Below are 26,382 nucleotides of genomic sequence, written 5' to 3'. Positions count from 1 at the left end.
TTACATTTCTTTCATTTGGGCTTTCATGATTTATAATCTGAGGTAGTTTTGTAAGAACTATGACTAATAAAATTGAATTGAATTTATCATTACTTATTATCTAACTCTCTGAACACTCAAATTTATTTCTTTAAAAAAATTGGGGGGAGTTTATTATTATGAAATTTATATATACCTATTAAAGAAAATGAGAAAGAAACTAGAGCCCCACTACCAGAACACAACCACTATTAACATTTGATGTGTTTCCTTGTCTTATAAGATAGGTGTATTATAAAAACTGATTCGCCTTTCCTGCTTCTAGGACTGTCTTAAGGAAGTACTGGAGATTGTGGAACTGGGTATTTCGGGAAGTAAGTCCAAGAGCAGTGAGCAAGAGGTCAAGTACAAAGGAGATAAGGAGCCAAACCCTGCTTCTATGAGGGTAAAGGATGCTGCTGAAGCCACCCTAACATGGTATGAAAGTGACTGCATAGGGAATATGCCTAGAAATTTGTTGGGGTTAGCTGTAATCCTTGTTTTTTCTCCTCCTCAGTTTTTTAGCATTAAGTGGTGCAACCCCTTTAGGATACCTTTTCTACAGAAATAAACTAGGGAAGAAAATGTCTTTTTTTTTTTTTCTTTTTTTTGACGGAAAGAAACCAGGAACTTGGGCCTGAGAGTTGAGGTCCTTTTTTTATGTTGATTGACATTAATTCAGGTCATACCATGTTAGAGTTGGAAAGGATTTTGGAGAACCTAATTCCACATCCTGACTTGATGCCTGCATCCAGAGAAAGGATCTGTCTGGGTCACACTGTCAGGTCTCTTGCTTTCTAGCTCAGTGGTCTGTATTCTCTGTTACACCATTTATATTATACTATATTAAAGGTTCATTCATCCAAGTTTTAGGAACTCCCTCTTATGAACTGGTAATAGGATCACAATGAAAAATCAGATTTATCATCCTCAAAGAGCTTCTTATCTACTAGGGAAGGTAAAATATAAACACAATTAGCTGTACTATTACATGGACAATAAGTGCTCAAAGAGGAGGAAGTACAAATAAAATGCTGGGGAGTTGGAAGGAGGAAATGAATACTTCCAGATAAGGGCAAATTGAAATAAGATTCCTGGGGAAAATGACATTGGACCTAACTTTTAGAGGATGAGTAATGTTTGAGCTATAAGCCAGTCTCTAGGTTGGGTAAGTCAGCAAGAGAAGATTCCTGTTCAGTACTTTAGTAGTGGAAGAAGGGAGATAGGTTGGTAAAAAGTAACAGAAAGAGTTGAGAGACTTTGTGTTTGGCTGATAAGTGATGAAAGTAGAAGGATGTAAAGAAGGCAATTTAGGCACATTTATGAACTGTGAGGAAGAGGTAAGTGGAGAAGATTAGGTTGAATCAGTACAGGTGGAAAGATGGTGCTTGCCACAGGATAAATGTAGATGAAGACCCAGACCAATAAAAAAGCAGGAAGGAGCAATGTCATGTCAGTCTGGGTTGGCTTATCTTGGGCTTAGTTATGTGGTAGGTAAGACTGCTTGAAGATATGTACATAAATCAGCCCTTACCAAGATCTCAGAATCTTTGGAGTTCAGTGGTGTGTTGATAACTTAGGATACATACAATAAAGTTGGATTTTTTTCTGTTTTTCATGGGCTTAGGTCATTCAGTAGTTCTAAAAGTGTACTGGCTTTAGTTTAGTCCTGTTACTATGCTAATGCTGGCTCTTAGTGACTTTGTGAAGGTTTGGCTAATAGCTAGAAAATCAGAAAAATATGAATGAGTACTAGAAATAATAAACGTTCAGAGAGAAGACCACAGTTGAGATTGCCTGGATGGCTTTTTCCCCTTGGTGTACTAATAGAAATAGATTTAAAAGCATTATAAAAGAAGAGAGCCCTGGGATGCGACTCCCGAATCTAGTCTTGTCTCTACTGGCAACTTATCCAATCTTGAAGAGTGCTTTGAATAGTCCTATCATCATGAAATATGCCCAAAACCAAATTTCTCTCTTCCTTTACAATTATAGCTTTATGTCTGTATCACTGCTGTTTTCCAGTTATGCACACAGAATTTTGGCTTTTTTTATTTATATGTCATTCCCCATATGAAGCTAGTGACTGAGTCTAATAAACTTTACTTTCGAAAGTGTTTCCTCCATTTCCTCTAACCTCAGATAGCATCTTGGCCGAGACCCTACTTCTTGCCTGATTTTCCTGTTTTCAGTCTCCTACCTTTCTAGTTCATTTTGCATTGTATTGCTGAACTTCTTATTCTGCTGCTTGAGTGATAGAAAACGGAATATTCTGTGAATGCTGTGGTCTGGTTTTCAAGGGCCTCCTTATTCTTCCCCCACTTGAACTGTCTGATCTTTCACAGCACATCCGTTTTGCCATGAAAGCCACTCATGGCCGTAAACAGGGCATACTCATACCTGTCTACATACGACCCCTGGTTTTCAGGACTTCCCTCTTCTCTAGGCTACATCTTCCGTTGTTCAGTGCTCACCTCAAATCTAGCTACCTCCATGGGACCTTCTTTGGTTGTTCTGCTTCTGCATGATGACTCTTTTCTGTTCCTGGATGCTCATTCAGTCTGACCTTACTGTAGAGCATGGAATTCTCATACCTGGTTATGTCTGATACATGCCAGTGTTCTTCTCAACCTGGGTAGAGGCCAAGTTTGTTCTTCACACCATGCACAGTGCTGAGCACACAGTAGACAATGATGGAGTATAGATTGCCTGCTTGGGTTTTTCCCCTTGGTGTACTAATATAAATCCAGAATTAGGGCTTTTGAAAGTCATTTCAGCAGCCTCTCCGCTTAAGTCACTTTAAGACAGACTTGTTATTTAGCTTCTGATTCTGGGATATCTGACCCCAAGGTTACCCATTTCATTTTAATTGTTAAAAACCTGATGTTTACATTGAACTGAAATCTCTCCCACTTTAACTCCTACTCATTGGTTCTGATTCAAATTTTTTTTCTAAACAGTATGTCTGAAAGACAATGTTCGTTCTCTGGTTCATTTCTGCCAGTACTTTCAACTATTTTTTATATGACAGGGGAACCAAGTACCTTTGTCATCCTGGTCATTCTCCTCTTAATGGCGTAGCTTTGACTATGCACCTCTTAAAGATCATTTGCTGAGTATAATATGCTAGATGTGGACTGATATTTTAGACTCTGTAAAATATATTTTCATTTAAATGTACTTGAAGACTACATTGGATTTTTGGTAACCTATTGATTTGCATTAGTTCTGCAAAATCTTTTGAGTCTTTCATCTGTTGGAGGGCATTTGGATGTAATGTACAGAACTTTATTTTATTTATTTATTTTAAATATATTTTATTGATTTTTTACAGAGAGGAAGGGAGAGGGATAGAGAGTTAGAAACATCGATGAGAGAGAAACATCATATCAGCTGCCTCCTACACTCCCCCCACCCCCCCCGACACACACACACTGGAGATGTGCCTGCTACCAAGGTACATGCCCTTGACCAGAATCGAACCTGGGACCCTTCGGTCCGCAGGCTGACGCTCTATCCTCTGAGCCAAACTGGCTAGGGCAGAACTTTATATTTAAACCTGAAATTTTTTTCGTGTAAGGTTTGCTTTCTTTCTTTATTCATTTATTTATTTTAGTCCTTTAAGATTTTTTTGGATCCCAGCTTTGGTATATTAACTCTGCAGCTCAACTTTTGGTCAACTACAGATTTAATGAGCCTACCTTGTGTGTCCTAATCAAAGGCACTGATAAAAATATTGAAGGAAAGGTAAACTCACAAAGCACATCATAGGAAATTTTCCTTCAGGTTCACAGGTATTTTAAAATCTTATCTGTAGGTTTGTCATGATACACTCAAATACTCACATGTCTTTATTTCAAGGTAATGCTCTGCCTTTCCAGTTTAGTCACCATCAAGAAGAGAAAATGTGGTTAGGCTGGTGAGATTTGATCTTAGTGACCTATTCCCTGGTGAGCAACCTATTTGATAATTTCTTAGAACCTTGCATAGAACACAAGCAAGCTCACATGATTCATATGCTTTGTGACAGCCATCTTCGTCCCGTTTTTAGAAAACTAAAGCCACATGTTCCCATTACTGGTATGTCACCTATTATTCCCAAATCCTTAGGCTTGATCCATCATGAAACTTTCCTGGTCCTTGAAATTCTTAGATAGTCCTCCTCTTAGGAAGAGAGAAAATAGAAGGAAAAAATATATTGAGCAATGTTGCCTTTCATTATCAGAAATGTTTGAGTTCAAGCATTAGAATTAAAGAGAAAGGGAGATGCTACTCGAGGTGAGGATTGAGATGATAAAAGTGGTGTTGGGGAATATTACCTTTCCAAATGAGTTACATATGAAAGGTCAGGTAATAATATTAGGACCACAAAATAAAATCTTATGTTTTCATTACAAGATACATTCTCTCTGTGCTTCAATTTCTTCATTACAAAATGGGAATAATAGTGCTATCTATCTCATAGGATTGCTATGGTAACTAAATAAAATAATGTGTGAAGTGTTATGTATGTTATTTGTTGAATGTGTGCAAAAATCTCTATGAATATAAACATATCTGAATGTTAAGGCTTGATCAGTTGAATTCCAATGTCCAGATCAGTTCTTTTATATCTTCTCATTTGATAATTATAGCAGTTTTGCAAAGTGTAACTATTAATGCATCAAGTTTCTTATCTGGAAAATGAGGACAATATCTACTCTGGTCTTTTAAATGATCACTTATCTCTTCTGAGCCTGAGTTTCCTCATCTGAAAATTTGAGCGGGTTTGGTTTATGCTTTTCTAGCTCTAGAATGCTTTAGCTAGCATAATTTTGAAAGATGAACACACAAAAAATTTTAATGTATCTTTATCTTTAGGTGCTTTGGAAGTGTGGTTGATTAGGTTCCCTGGGTAGCAAACTCCGAGAGAGAAATTTGCTTGCAAAAAAGTTTATTGGAAAGTGCTCTCAGGATCAACCCCTATGAAGGAGAGAAGGAAGCAATATTCCTTCACTCCCTCATAGGGAAGAACTAAACTGTGAGCAGTCACAACAAAGAGATCTGGAACTGAGTTGGCACTTCAGAGTTTTCTGAAATTGGGGCAAGAGGACTGAAACTTTATATCCCTGCATCAGCCATTCGTTGGGTATGGACTGGCCCAGGAGGTAGCTGTGATCTTAGGTGAGGTGGTTCTTGTTGGCCCAGGGCTCCTCTTGGAAAGAGATCAGCTGAAAGTTGTGGCCACCATCTTCCTGCAACTAGGGGAGTGAATCTTTCAGTGGAGGGGGCAATCTGGACGGCACATCAAGGCATCTACCACAGGGAGTAAATCTGACCTGCAAAGTGGAAGCATGGCCGGGTCGATTAAAATCAAAAGTGCAGAAGGACACATTGACACATGAGGTAAACTTAAGATTTTACTGTGGGAATTAACTGTTATCTTTTGTATTCTCCATAGTATTATGCAGTTGCTTGGTGCATTTCCTTCACCCAGTGGTCCTGCCTCTCCTTGTAGTTTGGTGAATGAGACCACTTTGATTAAATACTCCAGGCTGCCAACCATAAACAAGCATAGCTTCCGGTACTTTGTCCTGGATAACAGTGTCATCCTGGCAATGCTGGAGCAGCCTCTTGGAAATGAACAGAGTAAGTTTCAGCACTTTGGGCTTTCTCCACAGCTATATCATCATATTCATCAGTACGAGCAAGCTATTTCCTTCAGGGAAGGAAAGAATGCAAATTCTAAGCAATTGTGTATTTGTCAGAAAGATGTCTAGCTGTGGGATAATAGCGAATGAAAAACGGAAGGTCAGAAAATGGAATATACATATTATATAGAATCTTTTAGAGGCCCTTAATGTGTATCTGGAATATCAGAAAAGACCTCTATAGTTTTATAAAATGTTTATTTTAGTGGGCCATTTTCTGTTGTTGTTTTTTTACTATGTTTAAAAATCATTATTACTTTTCCTTTCTTCTTGAACTTTGGATCCTGCCCCACTCCACAGTGTTCTATTTCAGTCACTGGTCTCACCCTTAGAGGTGGAAATTTGAGGAGTCATCTTTGTCTTGCCTGTTTTTTTCTGTTATTCCCTTATATAATTGATTTCTACCTACCCAGTGACTCTTTTCTTTTCTCTTCTGGAGTTGGGCAATTATTAAAGGCCCCATCTATTCCATATTAAACTGCTCTCCCAGTATATTCAAATGCAGGGCCTTATTATTTCTTACCTAGATTATTGCTGTGGTTTCCTGTCTGGTCTGATACACTCTCCTTCCAATTCCGAAATTTGTTACCCTTATCTCCATCCTTCTTGCTGCTACCATTGTATTCATCCTCAAATACAGATCTGACCATGCCAGTGCCCTGAAAACCCTTCAGTGATTTTCTATGGACACAACATTCACTGTTTTCCTCTTCTTCCTCCACCAAATATAAACCATCTCAAAGTATGTGATTACCACTATAAGCAAGACTACTGAAAATACATTTTTTTCCTGATGTATGTAAAGCCAGTATATAAAGGAAGCATGTTCTCAGACTCTTATTGCTAGAAAGGAGAAAGAAAGTGAAGGTTACAGAATCTGTGGGCATACAGGGACCCAGGGAATCACCTAGTGTACAGTTCCCTTATTTACAGGTGAAGAAACTGAGGCTTGTCCACTTTAGAAGTATGACTAGAACTAGAATCCAAATTTTCTGAACCTCATACCGTCCCTTTGTTATCATTGCCCCTCAGTGATAGGGTTTTCTCACTTAAAGATTTACCTTCTTACCTTCGCAAAGGTGAACGGGTCTTAGAGTCCCATGCAAATTCTTGAGAGAATATATAAGTAGGATCTCATAAATCCATAAAAATGAAAAATTAGACATTTCCCCGAAGTTCAGGGGTAAATGAATATCATCATAAGTTTTCATTGTGTTGTGGTAAGATACAGAGATTTTAATATGGAATAGATGGGGCTTTTAATAATTGCCCAACTCCAGAAGTGCTGGTCCCAAGTCTTCTCTCTTCCTTCTCTATCCCAGACCTAGGGTTTACTTGAGTCTTATTCCCTGTCATCTGCCTAATTTTATGATTCCTTCTCCTAAACAGCCTGCTGAGGAGTCTGTAAAATCCCAGTATCCCCTCTGGGTGTCCTGGCCTTTTCCAGATTTTTTTACATTTACATTTCATTAGAAGTCTACCAAAAATAAAAAATAAAAATTAGGATTTACAGATTTACAAAGATACCTTAATAGTTTATTGTAATAGCTAATAGAGGAAATGAGAGAGAATTGTGAACAACTTTGACTCCCCCACTGGAGACTAAGAAAGGAAATAAGAAGAAGGATCTGGGTTACTCAGGAATTCCATCCTGAGTTCTTTACCTACCTTTTCCTGCCCCTGAACTTGCAGTGGGATGGAACAGTGCCTGCCTTCAGTGGACAATGGTACACAAAGACATGGGTGAATGTAGCAGCACTGCAAGCAACCAGTCTAGTCTGTCTTCCTGCACTTGGGTTATTCCCAACATTGGAAGTTAAAATTATTGGCCAGGACAGTGTTTCTCAAAAATGTGTATGTGTACCATTGGAGGTATGTGAGATGAAGTTAGTATTTTATGTATTTTTAAATGTGTTAAAAAATACATAATTAGCACACCAAAATTATGGTTTTCTATTTAAAGTAGAGATATACAATTTCCTTTGAAAATAAATTTAAGTTAAAAAAAAAGGAAAGAAAGTGGTTCATATAAAATAAGACTACATGGATATGAGAAACCACAGAGGTGGTACACAAAGGATGAAAGTTTGGGAAACACTGTGTTGGGCTTTATTAGAAGCTCTGCAGTTGATAACAGGTGTATTTTAAATGATTGTCTGAAATAAAACCTTTTACATCTTTTTATTCTAGATGATTTTTTTCCCTCCGTCACTGTGCTAGTTCGGGGAATGTCTGGAAGACTCGCATGGGCACAACAGCTTTGCCTTTTACCCAGAGGAGCAAAAGCAAATCAGAAGGTATCCATCAGAAGTTACAGGGAAGTGACTAGGCGTGAGTGTGTGGATATGTATGTGTGCATGTGCATGTGTGCACACTATGATTTAAAGGTTAAAAAGTTCCCAAAAAAAAAAGTCACAGAAAAAAATAAATACTTTTGATTCTAACCAGGGTCTCAGTCAGGGGCTTTATTTTTAAATGATCTTAGGAGCCTAGACTTTTAGATTCACTAATTACTCTTTAAAGACATCTTCAAGGCAGATGTATTTTTAAAAAGCTTTCCAGGTGTTTCTGGTATCCACTTATAATTAAGAACTACCATTCTGAACAATTGTCCTTTTCCCCCCTGGGCAATGTTAAATAAATATAATAAAACTCAGGTGCACGCCATATATGAAAAGAGTTTGGCTAGACCTTTGATCTCCCTGGTAACAGGACTTGTTTCAAATGATTTATTCCCATATAATTGGTAATGTGCTCTATAATTTTCTTAATATGCTGTATAATTGAATGAAATCTTATTTTCAAGTGGCACAGTTTTGGGTTTTTTTTATATATTTTTATTGATTTCAGAGAGGGAGAGAGAGAAACATCCCCTACTGGGGATCGAGCCCGCAACCCAGGCATGTGCCCTTGACCGGAATCGAACTTGGGACCCTTCAGTCCGTTCTATCTACTGACCAAACCAGCTAGGGTGCAGTTTATTTTCTTTATAACATTTGTAATTTTGTGAATAAAATTTGCTCATGGGAGAAAAGAGTTGGAAAGTTCAGATAATGAAGAAATTTTAAATCACCTGTGTCCTCTTTAGAAGTATATAGCCACTGTTAATATTTTAGTGGATTTCCTGCCAGTCTTTTTTTCCTTTCTGTACACAATAACACTTAAATAGAATGTGAGTTATTTTTTATACTGCACATTTTAAGTTTTTACTTATGTTACTAAAAATTGTTTAAAACATGACTTAATAAAATTTCACTAGCATTTAAGGGCAATTAGAGTATGTGTCTAAAACCATTTAATATCATATATGTCTCTGTTGGGTGAGATGTGTTCATCTCTCTGAGAGGAGCACATGCAACATCATGAGGCTCACATTCTGTCAGTAGTACTTAAGCATTGAAGACTGAGAAGAAAGGAGATTAGAAAGGACCTGAAATTTGTTGATGGTTTAATATGTGCCAAATACATTTTTATTTAATCTTTACAACATTCTTTTTAGATATAAAAACAGAAGTCTCACAGCTTGTATATGTTAAAAGTAGGGATTTAAAGCCATGAAGACCTAGATTTGATTCTAATTGAACTCCCTGAGTAGTGATGCCCAGTGGACCTAAATTGTACCTTATTCTATGGAATGATTTGAGAAGTCTTGGGGAAGAAGAAAGTTTGAGCTTTAAGCTCTGAAATGCCTCACCCATTGGCTTTCCAACTGAACATAGGAGATTCAGGCCTGGGCAATATAGGTCCACAACCCATTTATCAGTCACAAAATCTATAATAATTTGATGAACAATCTTACAAATATATAATAGAGTACACCAGTACACAGGCTATTTATCAAAGGTAATTACAGATTCTTACTGAGTTCTTATGTTATGTAATCCTAGAGAAACATAGGCATCTAAGAGACCAGGGAAATGCATGTCATTATAGATGGCACCAAATGTAATAAACATAATGTTATTTGTTTTATTTTAACAGCTTTTTGTGCCTGAACCTCGTCCAGTTCCTAAAAATAATGTTGGATTTAAATATACTGTGAAACATCGACCATTTCCTGAAGAAGTAGATAAGATTCCTTTTGTGAAAGCAGATCTGAGCATTCCAGACTTGCATGAAATCGTCACTGAAGAAGTAAGATGAATTATTGTCAGCTGTTGTTAAGAGAATGACTATAAACATTCTTAAACAACTTCCAGGCTTAAGACACTGCCTTTTTTTAGTGTTACTGGAGGCCATTCATAAGATGGTTTGGATCTCTGTCATCCAGGAGGTTATATAGTAAGACAAGTATAGATTGTGGCTGACTGAACCGAACTGGCGTCTCTTAGAGAGAGGTCACTGGGCTGCATAGGCTGGTCCATGGCAGGTTTCAGTCGTGTGGTGACATGATCAGACTCTAGTGGAGGACATTTGGAGAAAGGAGACCAATTCAGAGACTATTATGACAATCCAGGCAGGAGAAAGGAAGGACTACCTCACTGGTAGTGGAAGTTAAAACATTGGAATGTATTGTAGAGGTAGGTCCAAGCTGTCTTGATGAGGGAAGGAAAAGAGCCAAAGAACTTTAGATTTTTGAGCTTGAGTTTTAGTTGTGTTATAATTGAAGATATTGGTACCATTTATAGAAATCTGGGCATTAGGAAGAAGACAGGTTTGGGAAGACAGGAAAAATGTATTTGGCTTTAGATTAATTCAGATAAGTAATTAGATTAAGTAATTGATATTTTAGTTCAAAGGAGAAGAATTTTAAGAAGTTGGGGATAGAGGTGTGTCAGGGCATGAGAGACTAGGAGGGCAGAAATGGAGGCTGCCTACCTTATCAAGTGCTAGGGAGATAAGGGAGAAGGAGCACTAAGAAGAGGCCCCAGGATTTTGGCATGAAATTGTACCTGCCCTTTGAGAATAGGTTCAAAGGAGTATTAAAGTTGGCAACAGAGTAAAAGGAGCTGTGGAGTGAAAGTTTAATGAGAGGCAGTGAATATAATCCATACTGTTAGCAGTAAAGGGAAGGATACAGAGTGGATAAAGCCTAGTAAGGAAAGGCAAGGCTAGGTTTTTTCTTTTTCTTTTTTTTCAAATATATTTTTACTGATTTCAGAGAGGAAGGGAGAGAGAGAGAGAGGATCATTGATTGGCTGCCTCCTGCACTCCCCCCACTGGGGATCAAGTCTGCAACCCAAGCATGTGCCCTTGACTGGAATTGAACCCGGGACCCTTCAGTCTGCAAGGCTGACGCTCTATCCATTGAGCCAAACTGGCTAGTGCTTCTTTTCTCTTTTAAAAAAATTCAAGGATAAGAAGAAAAAGAACATGCTTAGTAGTCAACAAGAAGGAACCAGTGGAGGAAGTCTGTGTCTGCTAACACTATAAGATGGGCTAGGGAAATGATTAATAGAGTAAGGCCCTGGAGGTAGTAGGGTCAAGAGTCTATATTATTGTATCCAGACAGGGGATACTTCTGGTAAGACAGGAGAAAAGGAGAGAGTAGGTAAAGGTTCAGAGACATTTAGAGGTAGAAAGGAGGAAAATTTAAGGAGTTTATGTAAACTTTAATCTTAGTTCTTAGCAGTGAAATAGGGAATCAAAGATGGCTCTTAAAATTGCCAGGCAGCCCAGGTAAGGTTAAGTAGCATTGTTTGTAGTGACGTTACTTACTGTGTTGTAAGTAACTTCAAAAGTCCTTAGGATTTGGAGGCATTCAAAAGTCCTTAGGATCTGGAGGCATAAGCAAAAAATTTGGTGTGGAGATTAACAGGAATGAGAATATGGGAAAATAAGGAACAGCAGCCATTTCTATGCTTAAGAAAGGGTATTAACATATTTGGAGGTTTAGAATTGTTTGGGAAGTAGATGAAGCCAGAGGATGCTAATGGCCTGGAAAAATATAGGGATGGGTTGGATACTTCCTAGTGATGGAAAGTGAAAGTGTGGTAGCAGGAAAGGGGGCTTATGATTGGAGAAGGGAATTTCAGAATTATAACTCTTGGAAGTTAAGCACATCTGAGATACAAAAGTGTGCTTTATAGAGGGCCAAAAGTTATAAGGATTGAGCAGATTGTAGAAATGCAGAGTGGGGCAAAAGTAGGTTTACAGTTGTATGTAAAACACTTTATTCTTGTATTATTATTTATTAATTATTGTATTATTTTCCATATGAACAACTGTAAACCTATTTTTTTCCCACCCTGAATAAACCAAGTTGTTAGAAGGATCATTGCTCACCAAAGAAGGTGAATTTTAAACTAGAATTGATTGGAAGGGAATCGGAAGGGTCAGGGGAAGTTCAGAGTAATTAGTGGAGTAATCCGTATGGAAAAAGACTTCAAAACATGTGGGGGGTCACTACAAAATGAAGATAGACAGTGGTCTGGAAGAGGGATGAGAGTAACAACTCTGCCCCTTTTCTTGAAGGGAAGCTGAGACAATGCTTTCATTTACAGGGTGAAGATGGAGAAGCAATTCTTGAGACTATAGGGGAGTTTTTTTGATATTTGTTTTAAACTTGAAACATGTTTGCCTGGTTGCATACACTGTATTGAATTGAAACTCAGTGTTGATCTCTGAAAATTATCTTTACTTACTTTGTTGCTTGTAGCTTTATTTTCATTTTAGAATTAAGAATGATCCTATTTCTTTTATAATAGTTTGAAAAGATTAAATATTTGGCTTCTTTCAGTTAGAAGAGAGACATGAAAAATTAAGGAATGGAATGGCCCAGCAGATTGCTTATGAAATACACCTTGAACAACAAAGCGAGGAAGAATTGAAGAAGAGAAGTTTTCCTGATCCAGTTACGGATTGTAAGCCCCCACCTCCTGCCCAGGAATTCCAAACAGCACGCCTTTTCCTTTCACACTTTGGATTTTTGTCCTTAGAAGCATTGAAGGTAATTTTCCTAAACTTTTATGAGTAAATATATTTGTAAACTAGCATTTAGCTATTGATAGCTAAAACATTTTTATGAGAATAGAAAGAATTTAATACATCTAACTCTGAATTTTTCAGGATAACATAGGGCCCATATCACACATAAATGACACCTACAGATAACTAGAAAAAGAATCTTAAAAATCTTTCCCTAGTAAAATTTATTACTGAAAGGATGGGCTGCAGTTGATGCTGCACTTTTAAAAAGGAACAAATATTTGTGAGCCAAGCACTGCTTATGTTGTGCATTTTCTAAGATCAGACTGTGTAGGTTTGTGTCCTGGCAGCACTACTTGCCAACTATGTGGTCTTGGGCAAATTGCCTGACTTCTCTGAGTCTTAGCTCCTCTTTTACAAAATGGGGCTAACAAAAGTATCCATCTCACTATGGTCATGTTAAGATGCTTCATGTCGTAAGTATTTTGCATAATGTAAGTCAGCCTGTAAGGTAAATATTGCCATTCTTATCTAGTATCCTTAAAACAATTTTCTTTCTTTTTTTTTTTTTTTTTTTAAATATATTTTATTGATTTTCTACAGAGAGGAAGGGAGAGAGAGATAGAGAGTTAGAAACATCGACTAGAGAGAAACATCGACCAGCTGCCTCCTGCACATCTCCCACTGGGGATGTGCCCGCAACCCAGGCACATGCCCCTGACCGGAATCGAACCTGGGACCCTCCAGTCCGCAGGCCAACGCGCTATCCACTGAGCCAAACCGGCTTCGGCCCTTAAAACAATTTTACAAGGGAAGTGATGCTGTCCTATTTTACAGATGTGGAAACAGAATATTTTTAAAATGTGAAATCCGCCTGCTTGTGGAGGATTTGGGGTTTGCTGTACCAAGACCACTTTGTTTTGAAAAGCACAACTGAATGTTGTCAAGCAAGAAGTTGCTTATTGCACAACTTGTCCCTTGCCCTTACTCCCTAGCAACTACTTGGTTAAAGGCCATTTAACATTTTTAGGAAAGCAGGGAGAACTTTGTGTCTGATTTTGGATTTCAGCATGTAGATGGAAAATGTTTTATTGTTGTAGAAAAGTGAATTGGTGATGGGGAGTATGAGCATAAAAACTTTTAAAATGCAGAAGAAAGGAGAAGAGAGGAAATAATGAGAAATACAGTGGCAGGAAATAATGAAAAATACAATGGCAAATATGGAATGCAAGGAACAAAGATACATCCTACAAATAATTAGTGATATTCCTAATGAAGAAAACTGAACAGAGTCAAAGCAGTAATAAAAATATACTAGGAGAAAATTGTTACATCCTGTGGACTGAAGGGAGATGAGAGGAGTCCTAATAGCACTGTCCCTGAGATTGTAATTTTCCATTCATGTTATCTGTTTTAGTTAAAATTTTTAAGCTTTCAAAAAAATAATGTTCATGCTTTGTCATCTGTGTCAGAACATAGGAAAAAGAAAGTTTCCTGGTTTATTGTATGAACCTCAGGGTATTTCTAATCACTTAAATCTGACAACACACATACAAAAAAGCTATAAACCAGTCTTATGAATCTATATACAAAAATATGTATATGAAGGAGAATGCTAGTCAAACTGAATTTAATAGCATGTCAAGCAAATTACCTTCCACAACCAAGTAAGATTTATTCTAGGAACTTAAGGAGAGTTAGTTATTGGGAAATACTAGTAAAGTTAATTAGGAGAATAATTTAATTGTATTAGTAGATTAGTCATTAAAACAGTAAGTCAGTATTTAATAGAATAGTATTCATTCTGATTTAAAAATACAAACAAAAAATTAAATAGAACTAGTAGTGTAGATCTCTCTAACTTGTAGCTCATGAGAAACTTGAAGTACCCCTTGTTAAAATCAGAGGCAAAGGGTATTGACCTTGACTGCTATATTATTTAGTCAATGAAATTTTTAAAATTTAAAGTAATTGTAGATTGCCCTGGCCGGGTAGCTCAGTCAGTTAGAGTATCGTCCCAATACAACAAGGTTGTGGGTTTGATCCCCGGTCAGGGCACATACAAGAATCAACCAGTTAATGCAGAAGTAAGTGAAACAACAAATCTATTTCTCTCCCTCTCCCTTCCTCTCTCTAAAGTCAGTTAAAATAAAGAAAGAAAATAATTGTAGATTAATAGAAAGTTGTAAAAAAAAATGTATAGGAAAGTTCTCCCAATAGTAACCTCTTACATAATATAGTTACATCAAAACCAGGAAAGTCAATGAAATATTAAACTAAGGGGTAAAAACTATTGAAAGAAGACAGGTCATAGGTAACATGACGTTTAATTAGACAATCATAAGAGAATCAATAAAATGGTTAAATGAGAGAATTAAGAGCACCACACAAACAAGTACAAAATTTAATTACTATAGCTATAATGTCTGGTTAAAAATACAGTGTAGCCCTGACCGCTTTGGCTTAGTGGATAGGCCTGCGGACTGAAGGGTCCTGGGTTCGATTTCGGTCAAGGGCATGTACCTTGGTTGCAGGCACATCCCCAGTAGGAGGTGTGCAGGAAGCAGCTGATCGATGTTTCTCTCTCATCGATGTTTCTAACTCTCTATCCCTCTCCCTTCCTCTCTGTAAAAAATCAATAAAATATATTTTTTTAAAAATACAGTGTAAAAATACCTAATTTACAGCTGTTGATATTGACAAAAGTTACCCTAACAAACTTCACAGGACCTAGAGGAAAAATTTTAAAAGTTAAGAGATATAAGATGTGCATATGATGCTCCTGGATTAGAAGGTCATCCAGGAGAACAAACTAATGAAATAGCTTACTTAAAAGGAAAAGAATTTGGAGGCTTTGCCCTACAAGCTGTATTACAGTATGCTACAGCTCCACAATTTCTTATTCATGATTTCAAAGTAAAAACTCAGAACCAGAAGTTTGTTTGTACATTTGTAGCAAATTCAGTTAGTGGCAAAATCTGGCTCTATTGACATGAGGCTATTTGTAGTCTTTACTCATTTCACTTAGTGTGAATAATCAATGTCTTTGGTTATAGGGTGCTGCCCAAGCCCTTGCTAGGAATGTTATGTAATAGACATTTGTGTTTAAGTTTTTGTTAGATACAAGTTTTTAATTCAGTTGGATAAATACCAAGGTGTGCAATTGCTCTGTTATATGGTATGACTATGTTTAGCTTTACAAGAATCTGCCAACTGTCTTCCAAAGTGACTACCATTTTGCATTTCCACTAGCAGTGAATGATTTTAAAAAAAGTACATTGAAAAGTTTTCTAGAAAGCATGATATGTTATAGAGAAAATAGGATCCAAAATTAAATGCATATGATCTCAATTATCTTTAACAAAAAAAAGGCAAATGCAAGAACTGGAAAGAAGTACACAAGAATGTTATATTGTTTCTTTAGTTTAAGATTATGGTGTGCTTATTCCTGCCACTTTGTAAGTTTATATTTACTATTTATTAAACCATGAACAAGTATTGCTTTTATAATCAGAGTAGTGAAAAGAGGAAATAATTTCTTCTTTCTTCCTTTGGTGGTAGGAACCTGCAAATAGTCGTCTACCTCCTCACCTTATTGCACTCGACTCCACAATACCTGGATTTTTTGATGACATTGGGTATCTGGATCTCTTGCCATGTCGTCCTTTCGACACAGTTTTTATTTTCTATATGAAACCAGGTCAGAAAACAAACCAGGAGGTAAGATTTCTGAATTTGAGGGATAATTTGTATGGTTGTGAATATAAAAAATTGTACATGGCTTGTGCTTATCCATAGTAGGAGATGAGTTATATTTGATGCTTAAAGACTTGTGAACCAGTTCAGAGACTGAATTAATGAAAACTATGGTGCTTGGAGTCCCAAGCCTTGACTCTCAATGAATTAATTTAGAGCCAAGCTATATAGCATGTCTTTCTTCCTCTTAAGAAATTCAGATTTATAAGACAAAAGAAACTAAAATACAAAAGGTTAGCCACAAAAAGCTAAAGCTAGGCCTGATTGCTTTAGAGTAAAACAACACAATGGATATTTATTGAACATCTTCCCTGTGGCTTAACATGCCAGAGTATAGGCATGATTAACAGTCTTTCCTCCGAAGGAGCTCATCTTCCAGGTAATCTCAGAAGCAAATAATTTCAGTTGAGTTATGCATAGTGTGCAGTGGGGAAAATAACACCTGAAATAGCGGATAAAAACAGAAGACTAAGTAAAACATGGTTGTATACATGTAACAAAGTGAGTAGGAGAAGAGTGAAGAAAACTGTAAGATAGGTGAGAATGAAAAACAGTGGACGGCAAGAGATTTGAAGTGCTTGTTGGAAATGCATAGTGGAAACATGGGATAGGCAGGCTTACCAAGTGTGACTAGGAAAGGGCCAAAGGAAGATTTGTAAAATACAGTATACAGATGTGTAGGGCACTGTGACTATAAGATCTTGGAATTTTACTGTAATCATTGTAAGACCATTAGCTAATCAAATTGAGAACACCTTAAGAAACTTACCAAAGTCACAAAACATTTATACTGTTAGCACTATTTCAAATTATTGGAGCCCTACTAGAAAAGGGGATTGGTTTATGAGAAAGTTCTCATTTCATGTAATTGATTCTATAAGTATTAAGAGTTTGTGCCCTGGCCGGCTTGGCTCAGTGGATAGAGCATCAGCCTCCGGACTGAAGGGTCCCACGTTCGATTCCGGCCAAGGGCACATGCCTGGGTTGTAGGCTCGTTCCCCAGTGGGGGGGTGTGCAGGAGGCAGCCAATCAATGATTGTCTCTCATCATAGATGTTTCTATCTCTCTCTCTCCTTCTCCCTTCCTCTCTGAAGTCAATAAAGAAATATATTTTTTAAAGAAAGAGTTTGCAATCCGTTAGGTACCAGGGTTATAGGTGTGAAAAAGCTCTACAAGGTTTCTGTCCTTCTAGAACTGCTGTCTAATGAGAAAGACAGATGATTAAATGAACAATCATAGAAAAGTGTGCTAATAGGAATATGTTATAGGCTCCATAACAGGAACACCTAACCTGGTTTCAAGAAGTCGTCCTTGGAGGAAAAGACATTTAAGCTGGTATTTGAAATATGCATTGGCAGTAGATAAAAAGTAGAAGCAGGTTGTCACTAACCAAGTAATAGCATATATAAAGGCTCGAGGTAAAAGAGAACTCTGTCTTTACAAAATTCATTGAGGGTTTAATATGCTTGGTTCTTGGGAGAATGTAGGCTTGTGGTAGCCAGGAATAAGACTGTTGGACTCAAGTTTTTTGGAAGAACCTCAGTAGAATTGGGTTAATTGCAGGGATTGTGGATCTGTTTCGAAGGAAGTCTAATGTGTGGTTTGTATGAGAATAATAGGACTATTTTTCTCCTACTTGTACAAGAAGACTCAAACCCTTAAGGTAATTCAAACTATTTTAGTTTTCTTAGCTGTCATGGGAGTGAAGGCTACTATGAAACAATGAAGATTTTCTGAGGCCTCTTTTATAATGGCTGAGACCTAGCCACAGGGTAGGTTTAGAATAATTTCTGGCTGCCAGCCAGTGGCCTTCAGGTTGAATTTTATTCACTTACTGCATCTTGACTTAATTTTCAGAAATTGTTTATTTAAAAGTTTCACTTATGAATACAAATTTTAATTGGAAGAAAACTGGAACTGGCTGTCAAATCAGTTTCCTGGCACTTATAAGAATATATGAAGGGATAGGCGTAAACAAAATAGTTACATTACTAAAAAGTGTTTAAGAGATCATGTGTTTGACAAAAGATGGCCTGGCAGTGATACCCAGTGGATTGAGAAATAACTGTAACACCCCATATTTTGATTTTTTCGGGCCTCCTGACGATCTTAACATAGATTAGCATTGTATGAACTATATCAGTGGTATGTGGACTGGCTGCATCAATCTCAGGGCAGGAGGACTTTTAAAAATAATAATTCCAGGATACTACCCCTGCTGATTCTGATGTAGAAGGTCTGGAGTGGGCTAAGAGAATCTTAGGTTTAAGAATTTCCACAGGTGATTTTGGTACATTCCCTCCGTCTTCCCCCACCTCCCATTTAATTTGTAGAGGATGTCAATTTCCTCTCTTTAGTGTAAGGTTTTCAACAGCATAACTATTGCTATTTTGGGCAAGAGAATTCTTTCTTAAGGCATCTGTCCTGTAAATAGGAATTAACAGCATCTTTGGCCTCTACTCACTAGATACCAATAGCTCCCCACCAGTTGAGATAATAAAAATGTCTCCAGACATTGCCAAGTGGCCCCTGCAGGGTAAACTCACTCCTGTGAGTACCACTGTTTCAGAATTAGGGGCTTTTCTTTTGTGGACCAGTAAAAAGTCCAGTTATTAAATTTGGCACTTAATGAAGAAGAGAGAACCTTCTAGTCCTTCATTTTTTTTCTGGAATGACTGCATGCTCTTCTTTGGACTAAGAGACGGATGTTTTTTATGCTCTTTTATTATACCTAACCTTTATTGAGTTTTTAATAGATTTGTATTTTTGATAGCATTTGTCAAGATTTATAATTAAATGATCACATACAAAGGTAATGTTTTTCATTAACCAGTAATCTCTGTGAAGGCAGGGACAAAGTGTTTTTTGTTTACTTTTAATAAACAAGTCTGGTTCAATAATTGTTTTTGCTGGGGTGGGGGGGGGGGGGGAGCTAAGGGCTTTACTTGCTTTATCTCACTTAATCTTCACAGTCATCATTATTATCCCCATGGTATAGATGAAAAATCTGACACAGTGAGGTTAAGAAATTTGCCCAAGGCCCAGCAAGGATTTGAACTCAAATCTACCTCAAAAGCATGCATTTTTTAAACTGCAGTTGTATATTGCCAGTTTATTCTGAACTTAGACTTTATTTGTCAAATACTTCCAAACTAACTGATTTTTATGAAGATTCATTTTGATATGCTCTTGTTTCCTTTATTATAGCTGATGAATGATATGTATTTCAGATTTTAAAGAATGTGGAGTCTTCCAGAAATGTTCAGCCACATTTCCTAGAATTTTTGCTCTCCCTTGGCTGGTCAGTAGATGTGGGCAGACATCCTGGTTGGACTGGGCATGTTTCCACCAGTTGGTCTATAAACAGTTGTGATGATGGCGAAAGACCAGAACAAGGTAAAACTCATTAAGCTCTTTGTTTTTTTCTTGTTTTGTTACTCTTTTTTTTTTTATTATTATTATTTCTGAAAGTATTGCAGATGTCCCCTTCCTCCCTGCCCCACCTTTACTATGAGTTTGTAGTCTTATTTTTAAAACTAATAAGCAGAGATATATAAAGGAAAATCTCCTTCCCCTAATCCTAGTCTTCACAGGAGGTCAAATAATAATAATTTGTATATTTTACCAGACATTTTTGTGCATAAATAAATGTTATACTAGTATATAAATATAGAGTTAATTGATATAATGATCACAAACATAATTTCTTTTTTATAGTGTGAATAAACAAATTTCATTTTCTGTAACAGCATTATAATAAATTTAGATTATCTATAGCAAATAACACAGTTTCCTAACAAATGTATTTTGCCTAATAAGTACAGTTTTCTATTAACAGGTGTGATTTAGAGACTTAGTGGCTATCATTAAAGGTTACATTCTTGGGACATTATATAAAAACGTTTGTAATTTAAGGGACAGAAGGGGACATCTTAATATTTTCTACAATAGGGAAATTAAAAAGCAAAAAACTTAAACAGCTGACTATCTCTGAGAGATTCACAGTCCCATCTCTACAAATCCTCCTGAAGAACTGTAATGAGGATAACAAGTACCAGAACAAGTTTAAATTTAAACTTAAGACCTTTGCCCCACCTGGCTGATGTTCTTTGTTCTGAGGGCTTCTGCAGTCACCGGAAAGTTAATGTTATCGCTTTGCAGTGGGTAATGCTTCTGTCCAATGCTTTGAATAATCAGGTTCTTCTTTAACATGATTATAGTTTCTCAAGATTTCCATTGAATACCACTGTGACTTGTGACCTGCAATTTTTTTCTAATTTCAACCAAATTTGAATCAAATTATTTGAGGATATACTGTAATTTTAATTCGCACATATTCTTATGAACTTGAGTATATTTATAGACTAAATTCCCATAATTAGAATTGATAAAAGGATATGCATATTTTTCAATTTGATAAATATATCAGTTAGATGCTTATGGTTGCAAGTAACAGAAAACATGACCCATACTGGCCTAGATTTTAATGGTCATCTATTGCCTCATGTAACTGAAAGCTGCAGATTACTGTACAATTTTGTTGTCACTTGATCAGCACTCTTGTTCTATTTCTCTTCAATTTTCTTTTAGCTCAGCCCTCTAAGTGTTGGCTTTGTTCCCAGCCTGGTTTCTCTCATAGTGCAAACAGGCAATTCCAGGCTCTACATTCACATACCACATTAGCCTGAATAGAAGAGATTAGTTGAACTTCTCTATTCCCAAATCCTGAGATACTCAGGGATTGGACCAACCCAATCTATTGCTATGGCAGGAGAGATGGAATGACCCTCAGAAGAGAGCTATAGACAAGGTAGAACTGGTAGTGAAGAGACAATCCTGCCCACAGTTCACACCTGCTACACAGAGTAGGGGATGGTGGGGTGGGTATTGAAGCAGTAAACATAGTATCCACTGCAGTAGGTACAAAATGCCTTCCCAGCGTCTGAACCAGGAGTCAGCAAACTACAGCCCATGTCTGTTTTTGTAAATAAAGTTTTATTAGAATTTTAAATAACTTACAGAACACTTGTTTATTTTTATTTTTTATTTTTAAATATATCTTTATTAATTTCAGAGAGGAAGGGAGAGGGAAAGAGAGATAGAAATATCAATGATGAGAGAGAATCATTGATTGGCTGCCTCCTGCATGTCCCCCACGGAGGATCAAGCCCGCACCCGCAACCCAGGCATGTGCCCTTGACCGGAATCGAACCTGGGACCCTTAAGTCCACAGGCTGACACTCTATCCACTGAGCCAAACCAGTTAGGGCACAAAACACTTGTTTATGTATTATCTTTGATACAATAGCAGACTTGAGTAGTCATGGCCTACAGTTACTCTCTGATCCTTACAGAAATAGTCTGCTACTCTGGTCTAAATTTTCTGTTTGTCACATCCTCACAAACATTAGATATCTTTCAATCTGTTAGGTGAGAACTTTTCTATTTTAAAGTATGATTGTTTTTAGCATCTTTTAGCGTGTTTTTATTTTTTTCCCTGAGAACTGCTTGTTCATTTCTTCCCAACTTTTTTCAGGTTGTTGGTCTTTTATGTACTACTGATAGGACATTTTAATTGTGTTCATTTTAATAGAGAACTATACTAACTCTCAGGAATGCTACTTTTATTAATTCAATCTTGCTGGCTTAGAGCAGATACTATTACTAAAACTTCCTGTACATTTTATATGATATCACTGACCATTGGGGAAGGGGGAACAGAGCAGAGCTGAGGAGCAGCGGAGAGAAACCAGGAACCAAAATGCCTTGAAAGCAAGAGTACACACGCGGACACTTGCCTGCTCCCTTCAGAGGGATTCTAGTGGTCTTGTTTTTTTTGATCATTGCCTCTTCCAAAAAGACTGTTTCCTTAATCTGCTGCATACAGGTGAACCAAAGGCCCTGCTAATCAGAAGTGGTCTGACTTACAGAAGTTTTAGAGACTATGAAATTAAAATTTCATAATTTAAAGTTCGTGTGAAGACATTTAAAGAACATGTAGAATTTATTCTTCTTATACACTAATTGGTTCTTGTTGGAAATGTACCTTCTATTTATTATCACTTTCTTAACCAGTTAAAATTTCACAAAGCAGGATAATATTTGTTTTTTTCACTTTTTGGAGCAGTAACATAGTGTTCTCATTCCTAGATGAAGTGATTTCCTCTGAAGATATTGGGGCTAGTATTTTCAATGGCCAGAAGAAGGTGCTGTATTACGCTGATGCCCTTACAGAAATATCTTTTGTGGTTCCTTCTCCTGTGGAGTCATTAAGTAAGAGCATTTTTTGTATGGTGCTATTTTAAGATCTATTTTTGTATTCACTGGTTTGTGCAGTATTATTGCATTGGGAGAGATTCTGAAGTCATCTAAGGCATTCTGCTTCTAAAGCATGATAGCTTTTAGATTATGCAAAGGTACAGGATGTTGGCTCCTCTTAAATTTCTAAAGAAAAGTAGTTAAAGACAAGCAGACTGACCTTCTAATTATATTCTTTAAATAGTGAAGGAGACCTACTTCAACCCATATTTTGTTTTTCTTTAATTATAATCAATACATAGAAGCCTTGTTTTTCAGTTTATTCATTTCACTAATTATGCTTGAGCCCTCACCTACTTCCCTATTTCCTGTGAGAGCCTTTATATGGAACCCAGAGAGTCTTACAATTGGAAGGCTCTCATGATGGCCTCTGGCTTATCTAAAACTGAGCAGGAGAAACTTCAGCAGCCTAGAAAAGATGGTGATCAAAAGTGTTCTTTGTAAGGATCAGGGATGATCATTACTTTTCAGTCAGAACTCAGTCTTATTTTTCCTAGAACCTTTGCTTCTTACAAATTAAGCCCATATCTTTGTACCTGACAAAGCAGTGGGTGGAAGGTTTACCCTTTTCTTCATTGAGGCCATCTGGAGAATGGGATGCCACACATCATATTTTCACTGTCTCATCACCAGGCTAATGACTTTTTGGGTCCTACCTTGGTAGCCTCCTAACCTTTTACTTGGACCCTTGATTTCCCACTCTAGGCCCCTCCCTATTTCATACTGTGGGGCCAGTTGTGTCTCTGGCAGTAGTGGCCTTCCATGATCTAAGTCAGTATCTTAGCAGATGTTTGCCTTTGTGTCAAGGCTATGATCTACCACCTAATTCTAGAAGCCAGGCCCTATCTATCCTCTCTGGGCCAAGTCCCTGCCTATGTGTCTGGCCCAGCCTGCTTACACCAACCCAGTTCTCCCACAGCTAGATCCATGTCCTTATAGCAGTTCCCACAGTTGAGTCTTCACCTCCTGTCATGAAATATCCCCTGTGCCAATTGTGCCCCTACTCCAAATCAGCCTCCTCCTATTTCTTGAGAGTTGTCTTCCTTTGTTTTTTATAGTTCTCTGTGTGTTTGCCTCCAGTCAGATCATTCCTTAATCACAGAGACTAGGATTTCCCAGTGCTGCTTAGCACCATGCTATATGGTTGCTATGTTATCAGAATAATTCAGAGAATAGCAGATGGCTTTTATTATATCTACATCTGAAAAGTGAAATATTTTCAAATCTTAGTTCAGTTATCCTGTAGGACAGGAGCCGGCAAACTATAGGACACAGGCCAAATTCAGAATGCTAAGAGCAGTTTTTACATTTTTAAAGGATTATCATTAAAATATAAAGAAGAATATGTGATAGAGGCCTATACAGCCAGCGAAATCTAAAATATTTATTACTTGATCCTTGTAGGGGTGAGGAACTTTTTTTCTGCCAAGGGCCATTTGGATATTTATAACAACATTCACGGGCCATACAAAATTGTCAACGTAAAAATTGGCCTGCTATAATTGGTCAAACAATTAACTCACTCCTAATGCCTTGGCAAGTACAGACCAAATGATTTCGAGGGCTTTATACAGCCTGCAGGCCGGACATTCCCCACCCCTGCTTTACAGAAAATGTTTGCCAACCCATGCTGTAGAAGTAATGCTTTGTTTAAGTGACTTAGGTTAGACTACTAGCATAATTAGTTTACACACTTTTGCTCCAAACAAGTAGTAGGTATTATAATTTTTTTTCTCTTATGCCATAGCTGATTCATTGGAAAGTAACATCTCGGACCAAGACAGTGATTCAAATATGGATCTTATGCCAGGAATTCTGAAACAGCCATCCTTGACACTTGAGCTTTTCCCTAATCACACAGACAATCTTAATTCCTCACAGAGGGTAAGTCACTTCGTTGTTAGATCTCCAAAAAGTTATAGTGGGGGTAATTATAGAATCATGCCTGCAAAGCTTTTGCCTTTAACCCAGAGAGTAATCGATAGTTACACTGATTCATTAGTGTCTCCATTTTTAAAAGCAAATTCGCATGGTTCTCTTTTTTTTAGCTTGCAACAAATAGTTCATTCTAAGACGGCCTTTGTTTCCCTTGATTTAGCCATTCTAGTACCATGTTTGGTTCTCTCACCCATTTCTTCTTAAGCCTACGTTTTTATTTAGTACCAGAAATATCCACTAAAACTGGAGCAGTGCCTCTACAATTCTCATCTTTAATTGTGCAACATTCAACTAAACAAGTCTGGCTATATACAAATGGTAGCAATTTGGAGAACAGCTCAATATATGAATGAATACACTGAGTGAGGTACACAGCGGCTACTACAAGAAGAGAGCATTTTACTTTTTTCTTACCATATCAATGGATGTTATGTCTTTATCTGTGTTTTCTCCTCATGTTACCTGTTTTTTTGTTGTTTTTAATCCTCACCCAAGGCTATTTTTCCATTGATTTTTAGAGAGAGTGGAAGAGAGAGGGAAAGAAGAGAAACACATCAATTGGTTGCCTCCTGTACGTGCCCTGACCAGGGCCCAGGCTGGGGAGGAGCCTGCAACCAAGGTATGTGCCTTTGACCAGAATCGAACCCAGGACTCTTCGGTCCACAAGCTGACACTCTATCCACTGAGCCAAACTGTCTAGGGTCTCATGTTACCTCTTAAGCCTTACTGGAAAGTGACTAAGTAAGTAATATCAAGAGTACAGAACTAGTTCACAAGTATAAGAAGATTGATTTAAAACAAATAAGCCCAGCTGGTGTGGTTCAGTGGTTGAGTGTTGATCTATGAATCAAGAGGTCACGGTTCAATTCCCGGTTAGGGCACATGCCCAGGTTGTGGGCTCGATCCCCAATAGGGGATGTGATGTGCAGGAGGCAACCAATCATTGATTCTCTCTCATCATTAATGTTTCTCTCCTCCTTTCCTCTCTGAAATCAATAAAAATACATTTAAAACAAATAATAAAAAAGACAAAAGAAGTGTAAACTTAACTGAAGCCATTCTTCCGTTGTAAGGATTTTAATTTGGCTCCTTCCATAGTGAAAATGATTCTATATAATAAAAGCATAATATGCTAAGTGTCTGGTTGGCCGTTCAACCAAAAGAGTAATATGCTAATGATATGCTAAGGCCACTCAACCGCTTGCTATGATGTCCACTGACAACCAAGGGACAGACAGTCGACCAGTCTCTATGACATGCACTGACCACCACGGGGCAGGCGCTCTGACTGGTAGGTTAGCTTGCTGCTGGGGTCCGGCCAATCCGGACTGAGCGAGATAGGCCAGACATTCCTTGGAGCTCTCTCGGGGTCCCTCCCTGGCTGGCCAACCTCTTGTGTCCCTCCCCAGCACCGATTGTGTACTGGTGGGGTCCCTCGGCCTGGCCTGTGCCCTCTCACAATCTGGGACCCCTCAGGGGATGTTGGAGAGCCAGTTTTGCCCAATCCCGCAGGCCAGGCCAAGGGATCCCACTGGTGCACACGTGCACTGGGCCTCTAGTTCTTAACATAAGTATATGGGAGGAGTTTTCACCTTTAAAATTGATTTAGGCAAAAAAGTTAAGTTGTATAGGATACTTTGAAGTAGACTGATTTTGAAAATCAGGAGTTGCTATATTTAAAAAGATTTTACAGAATACAGTTGGGAGATGAACAAGTCTATTGGATGGTAATGCAGGATTTTAGCCAGATCTAATAGTCAGTGATTGGCTGTTCTTATACTCATTTTCTGAATGC

General features: G+C 37.6%; 1 protein-coding gene across 4 annotated transcripts in view; it reads left to right on the top strand.

Moving 5' to 3' along the window:
• The window catches only part of RALGAPB (Ral GTPase activating protein non-catalytic subunit beta), an 82,779-nt gene that overhangs the window by 44,385 nt on the left and 12,012 nt on the right, over nt 1–26,382 (top strand). For all 4 annotated transcript variants that reach the window (XM_070420986.1, XM_070420985.1, XM_070420984.1 and 1 more), the window contains 9 exons: nt 305–456; nt 5,459–5,646; nt 7,899–8,005; nt 9,690–9,842; nt 12,388–12,597; nt 16,137–16,295; nt 19,562–19,727; nt 22,482–22,604; nt 24,397–24,533. In XM_070420986.1, the coding sequence (XP_070277087.1) occupies nt 305–456; nt 5,459–5,646; nt 7,899–8,005; nt 9,690–9,842; nt 12,388–12,597; nt 16,137–16,295; nt 19,562–19,727; nt 22,482–22,604; nt 24,397–24,533 (1,395 nt within the window). The remainder of the gene's footprint in view (nt 1–304; nt 457–5,458; nt 5,647–7,898; nt 8,006–9,689; nt 9,843–12,387; nt 12,598–16,136; nt 16,296–19,561; nt 19,728–22,481; nt 22,605–24,396; nt 24,534–26,382) is intronic.

This window comes from Myotis yumanensis, unplaced genomic scaffold (assembly GCF_028538775.1).
Source record: "Myotis yumanensis isolate MYYU_CA2020_CCGP unplaced genomic scaffold, mMyoYum1.0.hap1 SCAF_7, whole genome shotgun sequence".
In the NCBI taxonomy this organism is placed as follows: Eukaryota; Metazoa; Chordata; class Mammalia; order Chiroptera; family Vespertilionidae; genus Myotis; species Myotis yumanensis.
The sequence above is the reverse complement of the archived record's forward strand: the minus strand, read 5'-3'. Positions and strand labels throughout refer to the sequence as shown.